General features: G+C 35.3%; 2 protein-coding genes across 3 annotated transcripts; one reads left to right on the forward strand and one right to left on the reverse strand.

The window, feature by feature from the left end:
• Positions 1 to 1,047: 1,047 nt before the first annotated feature.
• On the reverse strand, positions 1,048 to 2,600 carry LOC107608045 (uncharacterized). The gene has a single exon (XM_016309936.3). The coding sequence runs from the start codon at positions 2,359 to 2,361 to the stop codon at positions 1,210 to 1,212; it is 1,152 nt and encodes a 383-aa protein (XP_016165422.1). The 5' UTR covers positions 2,362 to 2,600; the 3' UTR covers positions 1,048 to 1,209.
• Positions 2,601 to 2,854: 254 nt separating this feature from the next.
• Positions 2,855 to 4,059, forward strand: LOC107608287 (Cystathionine beta-synthase (CBS) family protein). Of its 2 annotated transcripts, none has more exons than XM_016310125.3 (4): positions 2,855 to 3,318; positions 3,397 to 3,481; positions 3,620 to 3,693; positions 3,794 to 4,059. In XM_016310125.3, the coding sequence occupies exons 1-4, from the start codon at positions 3,055 to 3,057 to the stop codon at positions 3,995 to 3,997; spliced, it is 627 nt and encodes a 208-aa protein (XP_016165611.1). In that variant the 5' UTR covers positions 2,855 to 3,054; the 3' UTR covers positions 3,998 to 4,059. The 2 variants fall into 2 exon arrangements, with proteins under 2 accessions (XP_016165611.1, XP_016165612.1); XM_016310126.3 differs by having other exon boundaries at positions 2,860 to 3,318; positions 3,406 to 3,481.
• Positions 4,060 to 19,944: the final 15,885 nt, after the last annotated feature.

Consider the following 19,944-nt stretch of genomic DNA (forward strand, 5'->3'; position numbering starts at 1 on the left):
TTCTTATCCCTTTAGCAAATCTTAACCGATGATGATGGTGATGACGAGTGGAGAGGGTGAGTCACCTTCAAAAGTTTTTGGATACTCACATCGTATGCTGATGATGCTGATCCTACCTAGTACTACTAGGATAACGATAAGTGTTATTGTTACTTGGAATCATGCCAATCATGAATAATAAATAATTCGATGTATTTTGGGTTTAAAACAGAGGCTGGCAGCACACAGACTCAAATACAACGCATCGGCTGAGGCATGTGATTCAGTGGCAAAATAGCATATCAAGAACAGTCATATCAGCCAAAAATAAGCTAAAATATGTTTGGATTTTATAAAAAATCGGGTTTTGGTTTGTGCTCTATGATCTCAGAAACGGTTTTCAAACATATTATTTAAAAAGTGATTTTAATTAAACGATTTTGTTTACTTTTTGACTGGTTATATTTTGGTTCCATATACTTTTCCTTCCTTTCAATTATTAAAATAAATTGAGAGGATCAATTTTCTCGTTTTAGAAAAAAATAATAGTTTGAGAACTATTAATGGTTATTACTTATATAAAGATCTTTATGTAAAAAACATAACTAACATATTAATTATTATATTAAATAATTTAGTTACATGTATCTAATTATCTAATAATTTTTAGATTATTTTTAATCATATTAAGTACACACTAAAATAAATTACTAATATAAAATATATATTTAAAATATAAAATATATATTAAAATTAAATTAAATAATACATATATTTATAAATAAATATATAATAATTAATTTTAAATGTTAATTTTTTATATATAATATTTTTAAATTATTTCACATAAAAATATTTTAAAAAATATTATATAAAATAATTAAAATATTTTATATTATGTATAATTAATATGATTAAATTTTATATAAACATTTAAAATGATTTATGAATTAACAATTTTTTTTAAAAGCATGGGAATTATATTAATTCATCAATGGCCTAATATATCTAAGTGAACTAAAGTACAAACATATTTAATTAAATTGTTTAATATATCATATAAACGAATTATAATTCAAATAATATATTTTTTTTATCTTTACTTAAAAAGTTTTGGATTCGAGTAAAATACAAAGAAGATGGATAAAATTTGCAACCATATACACCGGAAATCAGTAATCAGTGAACCATAACAATCATGTAAAATTTTGGTTTATTGGGGGGTTTGAGTTACATGATGTCAGCAGCCTTATTATTATCTCCACAGCGGAATTTGCAACCATGACGGCGAGGTTTGTCCGGGTTATCAGGCTCAGAGTCACTCGGTTCCATGAACAAACCTCTCAGGCAACGTCGTCGAACCACAGGCCTCGGGTAACTCACACGGTTACCATTCATTTCAACCTTCCTTGTCTCCAAAGCTGGAGCCTTCGGTTCATGACTCTGCTGATAATTAGGAAGAGCAACGCGAACACCTGGGTCTCTTTCACTAACTGAACCTTGCACCATCACCGAGTTATTCACGCTCTGTATGTTACTGTTCACGTACGCCTTGTTAGCAGCCACGTCATCATCATCATCATCATCATCTTTCTTCTCGGAAGCAGAAGCGTCGTTCTCATCACCTGCATCTGTGGTTTCTTCTTCTTCTTCTTCTGGGTTCTTCTTCTTGTAGGCTCTGTGAATGCGGATTGAACCGTCTTTCTTGGTTTTGTTGGAGGAACCTTCTGCCACGTGCATTGTTGCGCCTTTGTTGTCGCCAGCAAGTGTAACAACACTAAAGCTCTTGTGGTCATCATCAACCTCCGTGGGTGGTTGTGTTGGGGTCACAGTGGCTAGTTTCTGAACAAAGCATGAGATGTTTTCTTTGATGCCTTTTTGCAGTTGGTTATTAACATGGTGTTGTTTTTCTTCTTTGAGGGGTATGGTTGTGCTTGTTACGTTCATAGTGGAAGTGTTGCCTGAATTACTCACAACTTTGATGTCTTTTCCACTGCTTGATGATGTAGCAAACATCATTTTCCTCTCTATGGATTCTTCTTTGATTGCTTCGTGCTCCATCACCAGCACTATCTCCTTTGCTTCTTCCGGTTCCTTCTTGAACTCTGCTGAGTGAGGGGTTCGAGAAGGTGAAGACACTGGGGAATCAAGAATCACAGAAGACGCTGGTGACTGTGCTGGATGAGAAGGTGCTTCTCGTTCTTGTTGCTGCTGAGATTGGGAAGAAGGAGAAGAATGTGGTAATGCAGGTGCAGGTGCTATCCCTGGAGGCCGAAAAGGTGGCCGTTCAGGTTTTGATTTTTGTTTTGAGGGTGGAGCACGTGCTCCTGATGATGATATCCATGGGATCTTAAAACGAAGTTGCTTCTTTTTCTGCGGCATTATTGCTCAAGGATTATGAAAATATTATTTTGGCTTGGTTTATGTTAATACCAAACACTGCACTGCTTTTGTATTTATATATGTAATTTGAAGGATCAGGAATTTATTATTATACCTTGGATGCATTGATGGACTTCTATGAGAGATGGTTTAATTTGGCTTGACTGCACAATTATTTCGATCATGTTTTCACATTCATTATTATTCCTTTGAAAACTTAGCTTGCTCATTTGGTTTGTGCTTTCCTTAAAATCTTTACCTCATCCAAGTTTATTTTAGTTTCCAATAATTCTTATCTTGCCCCGTTGGAAAGAGTTTCTTGTCCATGATCCTAAAAGAATATACTTGGCCCTTGGTAAAGTTTACAGGTTTTGTGGAAATTAATCTTATTGAACAAGAAAATGATCATACATAATCATATAGATGCGTGTATGGAATGGTGAATGGTATCATCCAAAAGGTTCAGCATTGTAGTACTACTACCATGTGAAAAACAACTTTAAAGTTCCTTTCTTGATATTCTCCCTCAAGAAAAGAGTTCATAGACAAGCTATTCTTGTCTTTAAAGCAATACATTAGTTGAGTACATAAAACCCCTAGACTATTTATCCGTTATTTGATTTTCTTAATTACCTTAAAATTCAAACATTAGCCTGCATTGATTATTTAAACAAAAAATATATAACACTAAAAATGCTAGGAATTTTAAGGGCATTAAGACTTGGGCAAACCCCTCAAAGGGCATCCATATTCCAACAATGCCATGGAAATGGAATCATTAGCCCCAACAAATTGTCTTCTGGTTTCGGATGTGTGACATCCTCCCCACCCACCATGCAGCTGAAAGGATTGGAGAATGTTACTGTCTCAGAGGTGCTTATGACAAAAGGGCAAGAGAAGATTGGTTCCTGGCTCTCATGCCAAGTTGACGATGCTGTTATCAATGCAATGAAGAACGTAATCTATTATGATTTATTTTACTTAATTTTTTTTATGCCAATTTCATTTATTAACAAGAATCATACTATATATAAGGTTTATCAGATGGCTGAAAACAATATTGGATCATTGGTTGTACTAAAGTCAGAGGGCCACCTAGCAGGCATTGTCACAGAAAGAGGTATATTATATATCAGCATTCTAAGATATCTATGCTACACTACTATCATAATTATAATATTTCAAAAAATATTACTAATATTTTAGTAATATTTTTTATTATTTAATAATATTCTTTTCACCTCTCTGTTTTTTGAAGATTGCTTGAAGAAAATAGTTGCACAAGGAAGATCACCCTATCACACACAAGTTGGTGAAATAATGACTAATGAGGTTGATTATTTTTGTCACTTGTCATTTATTTTCATTATTAATGAGTAATGACTACTAATGAGCCTAATTAATAACCTTCTGTACGTGAATTATTAAACAGCAAAACTTGATAACGGTGACCTCTGACATGAACATTCTTCAAGCAATGCGACTTATGACAGAGAATCGTATCAGACATGTTCCAGTTATAGACGGGAAAATAGTGGGAATGATATCCATTGTAGATGTAGTTCGAGCAGTGATGGAGCAGCAAAATGGAGAATTGAAACGACTCAATGATTACATCAAAGGAGAATACTATTAGCTAGAAACAATTCAATCACTGCAATTATATATAACTCATCAGCTCTGATCCTTATATATATAAACATCTTTTATATATCTTCTTACTAACTGCCTAAATTAAACTAGTACACATGATCGGAATCGCTCAATATATAGGAGCTATAAATAAATAGAAAAAAGACAAAATAAATAACTTATTAATTAGTTTTTTATAATTATAAAAATCATTATTTTTTTGAGAATTTAAATTTGAAATTAGAAGTTTATAATTTAATATTTATAATTTAAAATAATTAAAAAAAATAGTTACAGAAAAAATTAATTCTCTAAGATTAGTCAAATAAGTGTGAACAATAAAGCCTTCGGTGGAGATTTTCTTTTTCTTTTAACAATGAAAGGGCATATTTGTAAGTTGAAATAAAATTCGAAAAGATCTTCCGTTTGGGCTTTTCAAGTTTAGTGATGATAAGGATTCTAGCACTAGAATTATGTAAAAGATGAAGATAGATTCGTGATGCAAAGACGGTGAAGAATATCTTTGGCACGATGAATATGATCCCAGCCCATTGTCCTGCATTAATTGTTGGTTTCAGCTGAGGTAATCGTAGTATCCCCAATGCACAGATGCATCTTCCATTCTAAAGACAAGAGAGTAGAAACAAAAAATAATGCAATGCGCATCCAACTTAGGTGGTTATATTTTTGTTTTCTTAACATTATCCATATATTTTTTATGGTTTGTGTTGATTATCAATTAAAATCTGAATAATTTAAACATTAACAAAAAATTTTAAAAGATATTATTAATACAATTTTTTAAATTAATTTTAAAATTTAAGAAACGTACTTATCATTTTGTCTTCATTTTTAATGAGTATAATATTAAAATAGCTACTAAAATTAAATAGTCTAGCTAACTTTAAAAGTAAATTATTCATCAAATATTTTGAATTAATCTATGTCCAACATAAAAATAAAAGTTCTATTTCAAAATATCTGATCAGTAATTTATTTTTAGAATTAACATTATATTTGTTTCAGTACGATTATTAATTTATACATATCGATACTACATAAAAAATAGACAAAAAAATTTGCTATGTGAATTGTATTTATTTCTGTTAGTATTTATCTTTTATTTATATTTTAAAAATATTATATTAATATATCTACAAAAATATCTTTATAAATAATTATAAAAAAATTATTAAAAGATTTTTGTTACAGAAATAAAAAAATTATTTAATCATTTAATAAAAAAATAATAAAAATATATTTGTCTTCTTATAGTTATTTATAAGAATATTTTTGTATATATAATAATATAATATTTTTTAAAAAGTAAATAAAAAATAATATAATATAATAACAGAGATAAATATAATTCACATGATAAATTTTTATTTGTTTAATTTTTATATTGTATCAATATATATAAATTAATAATTCATATCGAAATAAACACCTATAATTAATGTTAAAATTATATATATATATAAAATTAATAATTTAATAAAATTTATTAAATTATTTAATAGTTTTTAAATATTAATTTTACATAAAAACAAATGTAACCCAGTTTTCATCAAAAGGGATATATGTGCATCTTTCTTTCTTTGGTCAGCATATGCGTTTGGTTATTCGGAGCGTCAATTAAGGGCTTTGGATTTAGCCAGGAGTATGGTCCTTTCACCTTATCACGATTCTAATAGGACCAGCAAGGAATGTTTTAGTTCTCTTTCTTTTTTTGATGTTGCTGTTGTCGAGAAAGAAGTATTTATTTAAGGTAAATATGTCTTCAAAACTAGAGCTTAAATTACTTCTCTTTTAATACACAATTAAAGATAGAGCAAATTTTGTAATAGTCTCTAAAATTTATATAATTATTTGATTTAGTCTTTCAAATTTTAATTTTTTAATAATAGTCCCTAAGATAAAATTTTAGACATTATAGTAATTTCTGTTATCATTTTTGATACTAAATCAGTATTTAAAGTGCTGGGGTGGTCATCTTTTAACACGTTAGACGATTCCAAAACGATACTGTTTTAGTTTGGTGCCCAATTTTAGATAAAATGATGTTGTTTAAAAGTTTATTTTATTAAAAAACAAACTATAATCAAATACAAACATTCATCCATCTTTTCTATTTCTACTCTTTTTCTTCTTTCTTTCTTCATCAATGAAACTACTTTAGGGCATGGTTTCTTGGGCTGCATACATTGCAATAACTACGATGACGTTGAAGGACTGAGGAATATCATCTGCTCCTCAACTGGTAGGTTATTTTGACTTCATCATCGTTGACAACAAAAGTATGGCTCAAATTTTATTTTCGGTAACACAATGAAATAATGTTTCTTTCATGTAATTGTGGTGTGAGTAGGGATGACAATATATAACACCCTTATTACCAGAATATCACGTTTTTGGCTATTCCACTCTAATAACGAAAATATTACGACAACTTCTATAAATAACTATAATAAGTAGGAGCCTTTACTTAAAATTCTTATATACTTTTTTTTTTGAAAAACCATTTTTTTTATCATTCATACAAACATGCATACATGTATATAATACACAAATACATCTCATCACATTTTACATTTTACAAAAATAACTTTACAGGTAACTTACAATATTATATATATATATTACAAATTCTATCCTTTTGTACAAGATATAATAATAATGGCGAGGAAAAATAATAACTAATTACAAGACCAGTCTAAAAATACAGAAGTAAACGTTCAATGCTTATCTTCTTCGTTTATTTTCCTGAAAAATATAGGGCTGTAGGGGATGAGAACTTAACCACACAGTTCTCCGTTGGAGAAGGGAATGTTGCAAAAGTAATGTAAACACATACACTGATGCAGATTTTACACCACAAACTACCGGCAAGTGCACCAGATCATATAAAGTAATACCACGAGAGTGGGTTATCATTCCCACGGAGATTAACGGATCAAACAAGCAATAATCGATTGATTATTCTAGTCAAACAATCAGTATTTAGAGTTTCAATAGCAAAAAAGGCATAAAATAGTGAATTAAGGAAAACAGACAATAAATGTGTAAAGAGATTATATGATAGGAGAGTTAAGGTTTCAGAGATATTTAAGTTTTTGGATTAATAGTTATATTTATCTACCTTGATCATGCAAAAATTTAAGTAATTGAATTCCAATTCCTTGGCAATCCAATTTCTCCTAACCTAATCAACCGTCAATTCCTAGATCAATTAATCGTGTTAAGAGGTTAATCCAAATTCTGGTTTAAGACCACACAATTCTTAAGAACCAAAAGAAATATGATTATATGTCACGTATCACATTAAATCCAGATAATTAAAAAATTATGAGAAGAGGATTTCAATCTTGATTCCAATGATTTTAACTTTTCTAATATTCAAAGGGATTCAATTTAGATTAGGATTATTTTCCAATATACTCTATTTCTTAGGATGAAGAACGAAACCCAATTCTTGAATAGAAATCAGTGCATTAATCAAAAGTAGAAGAACAATAGTATTCATCCATCAAAATAAATAGAACTCCTAACCTTAACAATGGAGGTTTAGTTGCTCATAGTGCAGAAAAAATAAACTCCTAGTTTGTGCGAAAGTAAAAACTGAACGAGAGAAGAGAATAGAGCCCGATGCCCTTTTTTTTTCTCTCCTTTTTTTCTGAAAACCTCAAAATTAAATTTTGCAATTCCTAAAAAAAAAACGATCCTATCTTTTTCTCTTCTCATTTATTTTAAATATTTTCATTGATTGTGAATTTCTTTGAGTTGTGGAGCACGCGCTCATATGGCCTTAGGCGTGGGTGCATTAGCACTAGGCGCGGGGACCGCGGCGCTAGGCTTGACCTTAATGGCGTTGGGCGCCATTGGAGATCACGGTGCTAGACACGGCTGGGGTGTGGGCACTGGATGCAGAATGTCGGTGCTAGGTGCCATGGGTCCAAAGAGTTTTGCGAAGGGTGGCGTTGGATATCGATGGAGTGGCACTAGGCGCCAAGGGTACAGCATGGAATCTCTTGCTCTTCTCTTTCTCAATTCTTACCTATTCTTGATCCATGCTATCTACAATCATCACAATAATAATGAAGAAAAAGTCATTAACGATGCTCATGCATCACAACATCAAACTTAAACAATTGTTTATCCTCAAGCAAACCAAATAAAAGAAAAAAAAAGTGGGTTTGATTAATAGTTGAATCTTCTTGCAAACCCATGTCTACCTTGTCAGTGGGGTTTAGTATGAATGGTTCTCTCTGTTTCACTACTTCTTGGAATCTTAGAAATGCCAATTATCTTAAAAGAACTTGGATTCAGATGATGTTATGAAATCTCTTTTTCTTTGAGCCTCGGTTGATCCTTGATTTCTTTTATTTAAAATAAAGAGAGCTTTTTTCTGTTGAAAACTCTAAATGCTCCGTCTCAAGGCAGCTCTTGATGCTAGGTTTTGATTGATAATCTCGGACTAGTTGGTCCAAATTATCGGGTGATGAGGCACCCCGCGGATTTAGTTACCCAAGCCTCTCCCTGATACGGTTGCATCACAAGCATATAGCTAAAGCTTTGAATTTCCAATCATCGATACTCAAAGTCTCTTTGGACTGCTAAATGTCTTGTTTCAAGTCGGCTTTTGGTAGTGGACTTTCGATCAATAATCCCAGACCAGTTGGTCCAAGTTATTAGGTGATGAAACACCCCTCGAATCTAATCATCCCATCTTTCTTAGACAATCGATACCACAAGCACATAATTGGATCTCAGCCATTGATGCTCAGAGCTTTGAAACTTTAAATTTTCTTTTGATCTTTTTTTTTTGTTTATTTTCTCTCTTTTTCTTTTTCTTGCTTAATTCTTTTGATTCATGGATCAATCTCCGTTTTTTTTGGAGATCTCATAATACTTCACTAAATCCTTGTTCACCAAGAATCCACATTTCCTTTTTCCAAGATCATTCAAGTGTTGTTCCTTTCTATGGCATTATAATCACAAGTAGAGACCACCATAATTGTGTTAACAAGGCTTCTGTTAATCAATTATTAATTCATTGACATCACTTCAGAGAAGTGATTAGAGGACAATACATGAACAAGCTTAAAATAAAATAAAATAAAATAAAGAAGAACAAGTAAAAATAACTAAAAACAAATATCATGCAAAAATAGAAAAATAAAACAGAAAATAGAAACATAATAAAAAAGGAAACAAAAAGAAGGACAAAGCATGAAAGGAACTCCACCACCTCAATTGTCATTGTTGTCATCCTCCTCATCATCTTGTTGAGCTCTTTGTGGCTCTTTCGCCCTCTGTATCTCTTGTTGTTATTCAAGAGATAGCTGAGTGATGTTGGTGTTCCCATGATAGAGTTGATCATGAATCCATTCACCAACTTGGAAAAAAGGAGCCATTGCCGGATTTGAAACTTGTTGACCCACACAAAGATAGTTCATTCTTCTCTCCATTTCTTGCTTGAAATGAAGGAGCTCAACCCATTGATTTATTACTCTCTCACTATGTGATTGAGTTGGATGCCATGGCTGTCTTAATTTACCTGTATCCACTCAAGGGTTGAAGTTAGTTGTTACCAATATTCTTGAGGTAGGAAATATTACCCTTGAGGTATGACAGGTTGTGCTTGTTGGGGTGAAGGAGCTTGTGAAGCTTTTTTTTTCTTCAGCTTTATCTCTTTGTGGCATTACTAATCTCACAAATTCCATTTTTCTCTTGAAGATTGGCTTCTCAATAGGGAGGAGGATGCCATTCTGAGTGGATGTTCTTGTGACTTTACAGATGCGGTGAATGACATTTGGAAAGACTAACTACGCTCTTGAAGAAGAATTTGAGGCAATGTGGTATATTTGTCTAGGAATTATTTTATCCACCTTACCTCATATCCTATCATGATACAGTAAACCATGATGGTTCTTTCCACTGTCACCTTAGAGCGATTGCTTGTTGAAAAAATTGAGCATTGAATAAACTCCAACCACCCTCTCGCTGTTGGTTTTAGGTCGATTTCCCTCAGTTGGTTCGGTCTATTATCCGCACCTAGTATCCATTGAGTACCTGGGAGGAAAATATCTTCAAGCACTTGGTCATATCTTGGATTTCGGTCCACCCTCTCGCTCTAGGTTGCTAATGATGGAGGATGTTCTGGAGGTGGCAGTTGGAGAATCTCCCTAATGCTTCTTGGACTAAAATCAAGGACCTTTTTCACACATAGGTTTGGTAATCCTTTTTGTTCACACCTTGCACATCCTTGTATGTGATCCAAGTGTTAGCATAGAACTCTTGGATTTTTAATTAACCTACCTCTGTAGGTGGGTCACAGAGAAGTCCCCAGCCTCTGTGTACAATTTGGAATGAAATTTCTGAATATTCATCCGACTTAAGATCAAACTTCACCTCAGGGATTACCTTTCTCTTGCTTATGTGCTCAAGGAAGTGCTCTTCATGCAACTTGGAACAGAACCGTGTTGAATCGAATATAGCGATTGCCGATTCCTTGTCCTTCCTCTTTCTTGATGATGAATCTTGTGCTTTGGGTGCCATTGTTGTCTGTAGAGAGAGAGAGCTTACTCTAACAATACCAAACTTGAATAGTTACTTCTCCTCCAGCAAAGAGAAAGATAAAAAAAACTGGAAGAATAAAAGAAAGAAAGAAGAAAGGGGATGAGGCATGAAAAGGGTAGAAAGAATAGAAAATGATTCAGGGAGGGAGGAGTGGGGGGATTGTGGAAAGGATGAAGGAAAGAGGGAGAAGTTTCATGTGTTTGTGGTTGGAGAATTACAAGAGAAAGAAAAGAAGTAGGGATTGTAAGGGGGTGGGGTGTATATATAGAGAAGATGAAAGAAAGAAGAAGGGAGTGGGGGTGATCGCCGAAGGAATTTGGGGTTATAGGGAAGGGTTAGGTATTAAGAAGGGAAAAGTGGGAAGTGAGAATTGATGGGATTAATGAGGGAGTGATAGGGGGAGGGAATCAAGCAAAGGGGTAGGGTTGTAGAGGGGTCACAGAAAGGGAATCAGAAATTGGGGGGCAATTTGAATTTCAAAAAGGTCTAGAGGGGGCGTTGGGTGCCACGTGTTTGGCGCTAGGCACCGAAAAGGCAAACACCAAACTTGGTACCGGCGCTGGACGCCGAACATCTGGTGTCAGACGCTAAATTTTTTTTGAATTGGTGTTGGATGCTGAATCATTGGCGCTAAGTGCCAACCTTCCAGAGAGAAAGTCCCTCTTTTATGTCGAACCTAGTGCTGAACGTCTATAGCACCATACTCCCAGAAAAGAATACTCAATTTTCTTCCATCGGACGCTAGACGCCACATCATTGGTGCTAGGCGCCAGCCTTCTCGCAAGGAATCCCCGAGTTTTCTCCAACCCGACGCTATACACCACTCAATGGCGCTATATGCCACTCAATGGAGCTTAGCGCCAGCCTTCCTGCGAGAACCTTGAGTTATAAAAGTTATGTCTGTTTGATCTAAGCTTTCCTATTTCTGTTTCAATGGTTGTGCATGAATCAAATAAAAATAAAGAAAACTAATGAATGAAAAACTAATAAAGTAATAATAACAAAAATATAATTAAAGGATCTCATAGTTGGGTTACTTTCCAACAAGTATTTCTTTAACATCACTAGCTTGACGGTTTAACTCTGCTAAGTAAGCAGATGAGTGGTCCTCTGGTGATCAACATCGCCAACAAGATAGTGCTTCAACCTGTGGGCATTGACAGCGAACCTCCTGTCCCAGCTCTCTTCCATGATTTCCATATGACCATAGAGAGACACTTTAATGACCAGAAAAGGTCCTGACCAGTGGGATTTCAGCTTTTCCGAAAATATTTTGAGCCTTGAGTTAAACAGAAAGACTTTCTGGCCTGGCTCAAATTTTTTAGTTACTATCTTCTTATTATGCCACACTTTTGTTTTCTCATTGTAGAGCTTGGCTTTTCATAAGCTGTGGCCTGGAATTTATCAAACTCATTGAGTTGGAGGAGCCTCTTTTCTTCTACAGCCTTGGGGATCAAAGTTCAGGAACTTAGTAGCCCAGTAAGCTCTATGCTCTAACTCTAATGGCAAGTGACAGGCCTTGCCATAGACCAACTGATAAGGGGACATACCAATAAGAGTCTTGAAAGTAGTCTGGTATGCCCAGAGAGAATCATTTATCTTCCTAGCCTAGTCCTTTCTCGAAGCACTTACAGTCTTCTCGAAAATCCGTTTGAGTTCTCTGTTAGAGACCTCCACCTGTCCACTTGTTTGAGGATCATAAGGGGTAGCTACCTTATGTCAGACTTTGCATATCTGAAGAAGAGAATCCAGCTGTTTATTGCAGAAGTGATTGCTCTTATCGGTGATTAAGGTTTGTGGGACACCAAAACCGATGAATATGTACCTCTGATGAAAGCTCTTGGCATCATTGGTGGCCAAAGGCACAGTCTCCACCCACTTGGACATATAATCCACAGGCACTAAAATGTAGTTGTTTGAGTATGAGGGAGGGAATGGTACCATGAAATCGATTTTTCACACATCAAACAACTCTACTTCCAAAATAGCTTACTGTGGCATCTCATTATGCTTGGGTAAATTTCCAACTCTCTGGCACTGTCATAGTTCCTCACAAAGTCCTGGACATCTCTAAAGAGGGTGGGCCAGTAAAAATCGCATTGGAGCAGTCTTGGTCGTAGTCCTCTTTCCACCAAAATGGCCTCCATATTTGGAACCATGACAGTGCCAGAGCACTTGCTGTGTTTATTTATTCGGTATACACCTTTAGATGATTCTCTTTGAGCATTTCTTGAATATATAAGGTTCCTCCTATAAAAAATACTTTACATCATGGAGCAACTTCTTAACCTACTGTTTAGTGAATTCTTCGGGAATCATCCTACTGGCCTTGTAGTTTGCTATATCTGCAAACCAAGAGTCTTCATGTATAACAAAGAGCTGCTCATTTGGGAAAGCTTCATTCACTAGAATGGGGGTGAACCATTGCTTCGTCAGGTTGAATTTTGAAGAGGTGATCAACTACTTGATTCTCAGAACCCTTTCGATCTATGATCTCAATGTTAAACTCCTGAAGAAGAAGCACCCACCTAATCAATCTGGGTTTAGCGTCCTGCTTGGTCAAAAGATACTTAATTACAGTATGGTTAGTGTAAACAATAACTTTCAAATCAATCTGATAGGACCTAAACTTATCAAATGCATACACCATAGCTAAAAGTTCTTTTTTCTATAGTCGTGTAATTCTTTTGGGTGTCATTTAAGACAAGACTTGCATAGTATATGACATGCAATAGCTTGTCTTGTCTCTTCTCCCAAAAAAGTTCCTAGCATAGTTGCTAGCATCACACATAAACTCAAACAATAAATCTCAATCAGGAGGAGCTATGATGGGTACAGAGACAAGCTTAGCTTTTAGAGTCTCAAAAGCATGCATGCATTCATCAGTAAAATAAAAAAGAACATCGAAAACTAAAAGGTTTCTTAGAGGTTTAGCAATTTGTGAAAAATCCTTTATAAACCTTCTATAGAAACCTGCATGGCTTAGAAAACTCTGTATTGCCTTCATATTAACGGGTGGTGGTAATTTCCCAATTACCTCCACCTTGCCTCTATCAATCTCTTTTCTTTTGCTTGAAATATGGTGTCCAAGAACAATACCTTTAGTTACCATAAAATGAAATTTTTTCTAGTTTAAAACAAAGTTTGTCTCTTGGCACCATTTCAAGACTAAAGCTAGATGTTGTAGGTAAGTATCAAAAGAATTACCAAATATAGAAAAATCATCCGTAAATACCTCAATAAACTTTTCAACCATGTCAAAAAATATAGAAAGCATACACCTTTGAAAAGTTGCTAGGGCATTGCATAATCCAAACGACATCTGATGGTAAGCAAATACTCCAAAAGGAGAAGTAAATGCTATTTTCTCTTTATCTTGAGGGTCCACTACAATCTGATTATATCTTGAATATCCATCCAGAAAGCAATAAAATACATGTCTAGCTAACCTCTTAAGCATCTGATCAATGAAGGGCAGTAGGAAGTGGTCCTTCTTAGTAGCAGTGTTGAGCCTTCTACAATTAATTCACATTCTCCAACCGGTGATGGTTCTTGTGAGAATAAGCTCATTCTTCTCATTTGTAACCACCGTAACTCCTCCCTTCTTGGGAACAACTTGCACAGGGCTTACCCAAGAGCTATCAAAAATTAGGTAAATGATCCCTGCTTCCCATAGCTTCATAAACCTTTTTCTGGACCACCTTTTTCATAACCAGATTAAGTCGCCTTTGTGGTTAAACCACAGGTTTAGAATCTTCCTCAAGTAGGATTTTGTGCATACACATGACTGGGCTTATCTTTTTTATATCGCTAATGGTCCAACCAAGAGCTGTTTTGTGGTCTCTCAGTACTTGTAGCAATGCTTCCTCTTCACAACTGCTCAGAGAGAAGTTTATAATCACTGGATAAGAGTCATTTTCTCCTAGAAAGGCATACTTAAGAGAAGGAGGTAGGGGCTTCAGATCAAGCTTTGGTGACCCCTCCTTTCCAGTAGGCATATGCGGTTCCTCCTTGGGAGGTGGAGATTCATCATTTTTAGTTAAATTATCCTCCATAGGGAGATGAAAAGAACTGTTAATTTCTTTTGCTTCCAAAACCTCTTGAACCAATAGCTCAATCAAATCAATCTTCATGCAATCTTCAGAGTCATTGGAGTGTTGCAAGAACTCAAACACATTAAGAACAATTTGTTCTTCATTGACTCTCAAAGTTAACTCGGCCTTTTGCACATCAATAAGGGCTCTCCTAGTGGCCAAAAAAGGTCTTTCTAGACTAATAGAGGCACTAACATCTTTTTCCATATCCAAGATCACAAAATCAGCAGGAAATATACAGGTTCCCATCTTCATTAGCAAATTCTCAATAACTCTAAGTGAAAATTTAATTGAATCGTCAGCAAGTTGTAAAGAGATTCTAGTTAGTTTTACCTCATCAATTTGGAGCTTTCTCATCAAAGAAAGTGGCATTAAGTTAATACTTCCTCCAAGATCACATAGGGCTCTCTGAATAGTGACTTCACCAATGGTGCAAGGAATTAAAAAACTCTTTGGATTCTTCATCTTTTGTGGGAGATTTTTCTGAATTATAGCACTACATTCCTTAGTTAGCACCACTATCTTATTCTCCTTCCAATCCCTCTTCTTTGTCAATAACTCTTTTATAAATTTATCATAAAGAGGCATTTGCTCCAAAGCCTCAACAAAAAGGAATATTAATTTGTAATTTCCTAAAGACCTCCAAGAACTTTGAAAACTATTTGTCCTTGGTTGCCTTTTGAAGTCTCTGAGGATACGAAATTTTAGACTTATGTTCAGGCATTAGAACTTTCACCTTGGGTTGATTTTCCTTATCTTGAACTGGGTTGGAGGAGGAGTTTTTAGGGATATGCTCCTTAGTGTCTTTGGCTTCCTTCATAACTTCTTCACCTTGCTCTTCATCACCCGAGGCTTGTGTACCTACCGCCCTTCCACTTCTCAAGTTGATAGCCTTACATTCTTTCCTTGAATTTGGAATTGTGTCACTGGAGAAGGCATTGGTAGGCCTCTCAGCAACTTGTGTGGCTAATTAACCTATATAAACTTCCAAGTTTCTGAACTTCCAAGTTTTTGATGGTGTCCTTGTTTTCTTGCATGAATCTATTTGTGTTTTTAGAGAGTTCTACTAAGGCTGTTTCTAAGGCCAAGGTTTTCTGAGGAATTTGGGTTAGATTTGATGGCTGAGGAGGTTGGTATTGGTTATTGAAGTGGTTATGGTGGGAGTTGTTGTTATTGAAATTGGGTTGCCTTTGACCTTGATTTCCCTAACTAAAATTAGGATGATTTTTCCAGCACGCATTATAGGTTTTAGAATAGGGATCATTGTTGGATGGTCTTGAAAAATTTCCCATATAATTAACTTGTTCCAAAAGAAATTGGCCATAATCAAAAGTCTCACCTTGAGGGATTCCACCATTCATGTCGTAAGAAGCTTCTTAAGTGTTCATCGCTAAGACTTGTATGCCCCCTAATTGGTGAGTGAGGACATTTATTTGTTGAGACATGACGTTTAGCGCCCCCAGCAGGCTCCTCCAGGGTTTGCTGTTTTCTCGCCTAAGTGTTCATGTTCTTGTTCTAAGTGCTATACATGATCACAAACGTTAAAAAAACTAGGAAAACTATGAGAATTAATGAAGAATAAAATGAAATAAAATAAAACTAAAAATAAATTGAATTGATACTGAAATAAAGAAAGGATAACTATAGGATACTATGGTTGGGTTGCCTCCCAACAAACACTTCTTTACCATCATTAGCTTGACGGACAGCTCCTCTAAGGAGGAGGATCATAAAGGCTCAGATCTTCACCCCTCATGGTTAACTTCTTTCCTGTACTCTCATGAATCAGCTCAACATATTCTAGAGACAGGATTCTATTCACAGTATGTGGAATGACTACACTCTTGGTGAAGACTATTCTCATGCCAGGTGAGAAGTGCTCAGTAGGAATCTTCTTATTTCTCCAGCGCTTGGATACTTTCTTCTTGGGGCCTCCTCCATCTTTGGTGGGTGGTGAATGCCCAACACCAAACTTAGGTTTGATGTCGGGAGGCGGTATACCTTTCCACCAAGTGTGAATGCTTCGGCTTTGAACTCTGTATGGAAGTTCCTCCTTTGTTAGAGAGTGGATGAGGTTTAAAGATCTTGAACAACATATAGTTCTCATGTATCCTCAAGACTAATTTTCCTCTCTCCACATCAATCAAGGCTCTCCCAGTTGCTACGAATGGCCTTTCTAGGATGATGGAGTCGTCCTTCTACTCTTCTATATCAAGTATCACAAAGTCTGCAGGGAGGTAAAGGTCTTCAACCTTTACAAGGACATTCTCCACCAATCCATATACCCACTTCAGGGACTTGTCCGCCATTTCCAGTGAGATCCTTGTGGGCTGCGCCTCTTGGATTCCCAACTTCTTCATCACAGAGAGAGGCATCAGATTTATGCTTGATCCAAGGTCGCATAGTGCCTTCTCAAATGTGATGGTCCCTATGGTACAGGAAATTAGGAAACTCCCGGGTCTGGCATCTTCTGTGGTAGCTTCATCTTTGTTCTCTTAGATTTAGGTTAATTTTAGTTTATAAACACTCTTGTTAATTTTGATTCCTTTAATGCAATTTTATGTTTTCATGTTTATTGATGCTTGTTTGATTTTTGTTGTTATTTTCTTGCATTTGGTAGTAGTAGATTTTATTATTATTGTAATTTAATATGCTTTTCTTTTATTGCACACCAAGTATTTGATAAAATGGTTGGGTTAGTTTTAAAGTATATTTTTTAGTATTCTTGGCTTGAAAAGAGAAATTAGGCAATCTTGAGTCATTAATACCCAATTTGAATTGGTGATCTAGAGTTGTTAGTTAATCTTGTTTCCATTGACATTACTTATGGATTGAGATTAACTAGGCATATTTGACTTTCTTCCGATGCGAAGATAATGTAATAGGCTTAAATCTTGGTAGTTATTGTGTTATGATTAATGAGTAGGATAAAAAATCTTGATCCTCAATCTTTGTCATGAATGCCTCTTTATTATTTGTTATCTTTAGTTATTTGATTTATTTTCTTGCCATTTAGATTCTTGCCTTTTTAATTTCTTGCTTCTTTATCAACCCACCTCTATGAATCTCATAACCAATAATTGAGCACTCGATTGTAATTCCTAAGGAGAACAACCCGGGAGTAATACTCTCGATTATTTTTATTGGGTCGAACTTGTGACAACCAAAAATTAAACTTTGATTGAGGGTTGTTTGTTGGTTCAGATCTATAATTTGATGAGATTATTTTTGTGTGAAAATTCTAAACCGACGGTAACCTTCTATTAAAGAACTGTTAGAGAATTATTTTTTTCGTCCAAGTGTATTACTTCAGGGATCCCTAGTGTTACTAAAGAAGAAGGATGGAAGAATGAGACAACGGTGATGGATGGAATTTCTGAAGGATTACGATTTCAAGATGAGTTATCATCCAGGAAAGGCGAACGTACTTACAGACGCTCTGAGTCATAAGAGTTTGAGTATTTATTGTATGATGATGAAAGAAGTCAATTTAATTTCAACCTTTGCAAATTTGAGGCTAGGAATGAAGCAAATATTAGAAGGAGTCGTCATGACACATCTACACTTGACTTTAGATTTTAAGACAACCATTCGACAAGTGCAATTCAGAAATTCAAAGATGTCGCAACTGTTGGCCAAATTAGAGGCAGATAAATCGGGAGAAGTGCGACACAGTGACGAATTATGGAAGTTCAAGAATAGAATTTGTGTACCCGACCAAGGAAGACTGCGTCAAGAGATTTTGACGGAGGCCCATCAGAGTAAATTTTCAATGCATCTGGGTATGACCAAGATGTACCAAGATTTAAAGAGTATGTTCTAGTGGCCGAGACTAAAGGGGAATGTGATGGAATATGTATCAAAATGCTTGACTTATCAGAAGATTAAAGCAGAACATCAGAAACTCTCAGGAAGATTACAACTTTTAGAAGTGCCTCAATGGAAATGGGAGAGAATCACCATGGATTTTGTCACGAGATTACCAAGGAAGTCGGTTGGGCATGATGCTATAAGGGTTATAATGGATAGATTGACAAAGTCGGCTCATTTTCTTCCGATCAAAACTAACTGTACATTAGAAAAGCTTACGCATTTGTACATTCAAGAAGTGGTGCGACTGTATGGAATACCTTCTTCAATTGTGTCTGACAGAGATCCGAGTTTTACATCAAGGTTTTGGGGAGCTTTTCAGAAAGCTTTTGGCACAGAGCTGTAACTAAGTACAACTTATCACCCACAGACAGATGGACAGTCAAAATAAATGATTCAGACATTAGAAGATATACTGAGATCATATGTAATGGAACAGTGGGGAAACTAGGACAAGCAATTGTCTTGGTGAAATTTACCTACAACAACAGTTATCAACAAAGTATTGGAATGGCTCCCTACGAAGCTCTTTATGGATGATGGCGTCAATCTCCACTGTGTTGGCACCAAGGAAAAAAATATAGTGCGTTGGGTCCGGATTTGGTGCAGGAAACAACTGTTCAGATCAAGAAGATTCGCGAGAAGATTTAGACGGAACATAGTCGGCAAAAGAGCTATGCCGATAATAGACGTAAGCCTTTAGAATTTAGGAAGAGTGAACATGTTTTCTTAAAAGCGAGTCCTACCACCAGTATTAGTCGCTTGCTTAGAACCAAGAAGCTAAACCCTAGGTACGTTGGTCCTTTTTAGATCCTTAGAAGAGTTGGTCCAATCGCATATCAAATCGTTCTTCCACTTTCTTGTCCAACCTTCATGATGTTTTCCAAGTCTCTCAGCTTAAGAAATATAATCCCGACGAGAGTCATGTCTGTGGACCCGAGACAATACAATTGCAGAATGATCTAACATACCTAGCAACCCCGGTCGAGGTCATCGATAAGAGTAATAAGCAGCTACGAGGGAAAATAATTTCTTTGGTCAAAGTAGCGTGGGATGCAACGCTGAAGCTGGGCATACCTGGGAGCTAGAAGACAAGATGCAAGCGGACTATCCTCACCTGTTTGCAGGTAAAGAAAATTTTGAGAGCAAAATTTTCTTTAAGGAGGGTAGAATGTAACATCCTGTTTTCGCGTTAGAGTCGCGTATGCGAGTTTTACGTTTTATTCGCATAACGTCTATGATAAATTTTTCTTTCTGTGATCTTTAAATAAAATGAGTAATAATGTAATATTAATATTATATTATTATTTAGTTTTATTTGATGAAGGATGATCACTTGATATTGGTCCCAGAAGATTGAAAAAGCTCGACTTTACTAATTTTATTTACATTAGTAATTTACTCA

Source organism: Arachis ipaensis, chromosome B7 (assembly GCF_059453495.1).
Source record: "Arachis ipaensis isolate K30076 ecotype BB chromosome B7, ASM5945349v1, whole genome shotgun sequence".
Taxonomy (NCBI): Eukaryota; Viridiplantae; Streptophyta; class Magnoliopsida; order Fabales; family Fabaceae; genus Arachis; species Arachis ipaensis.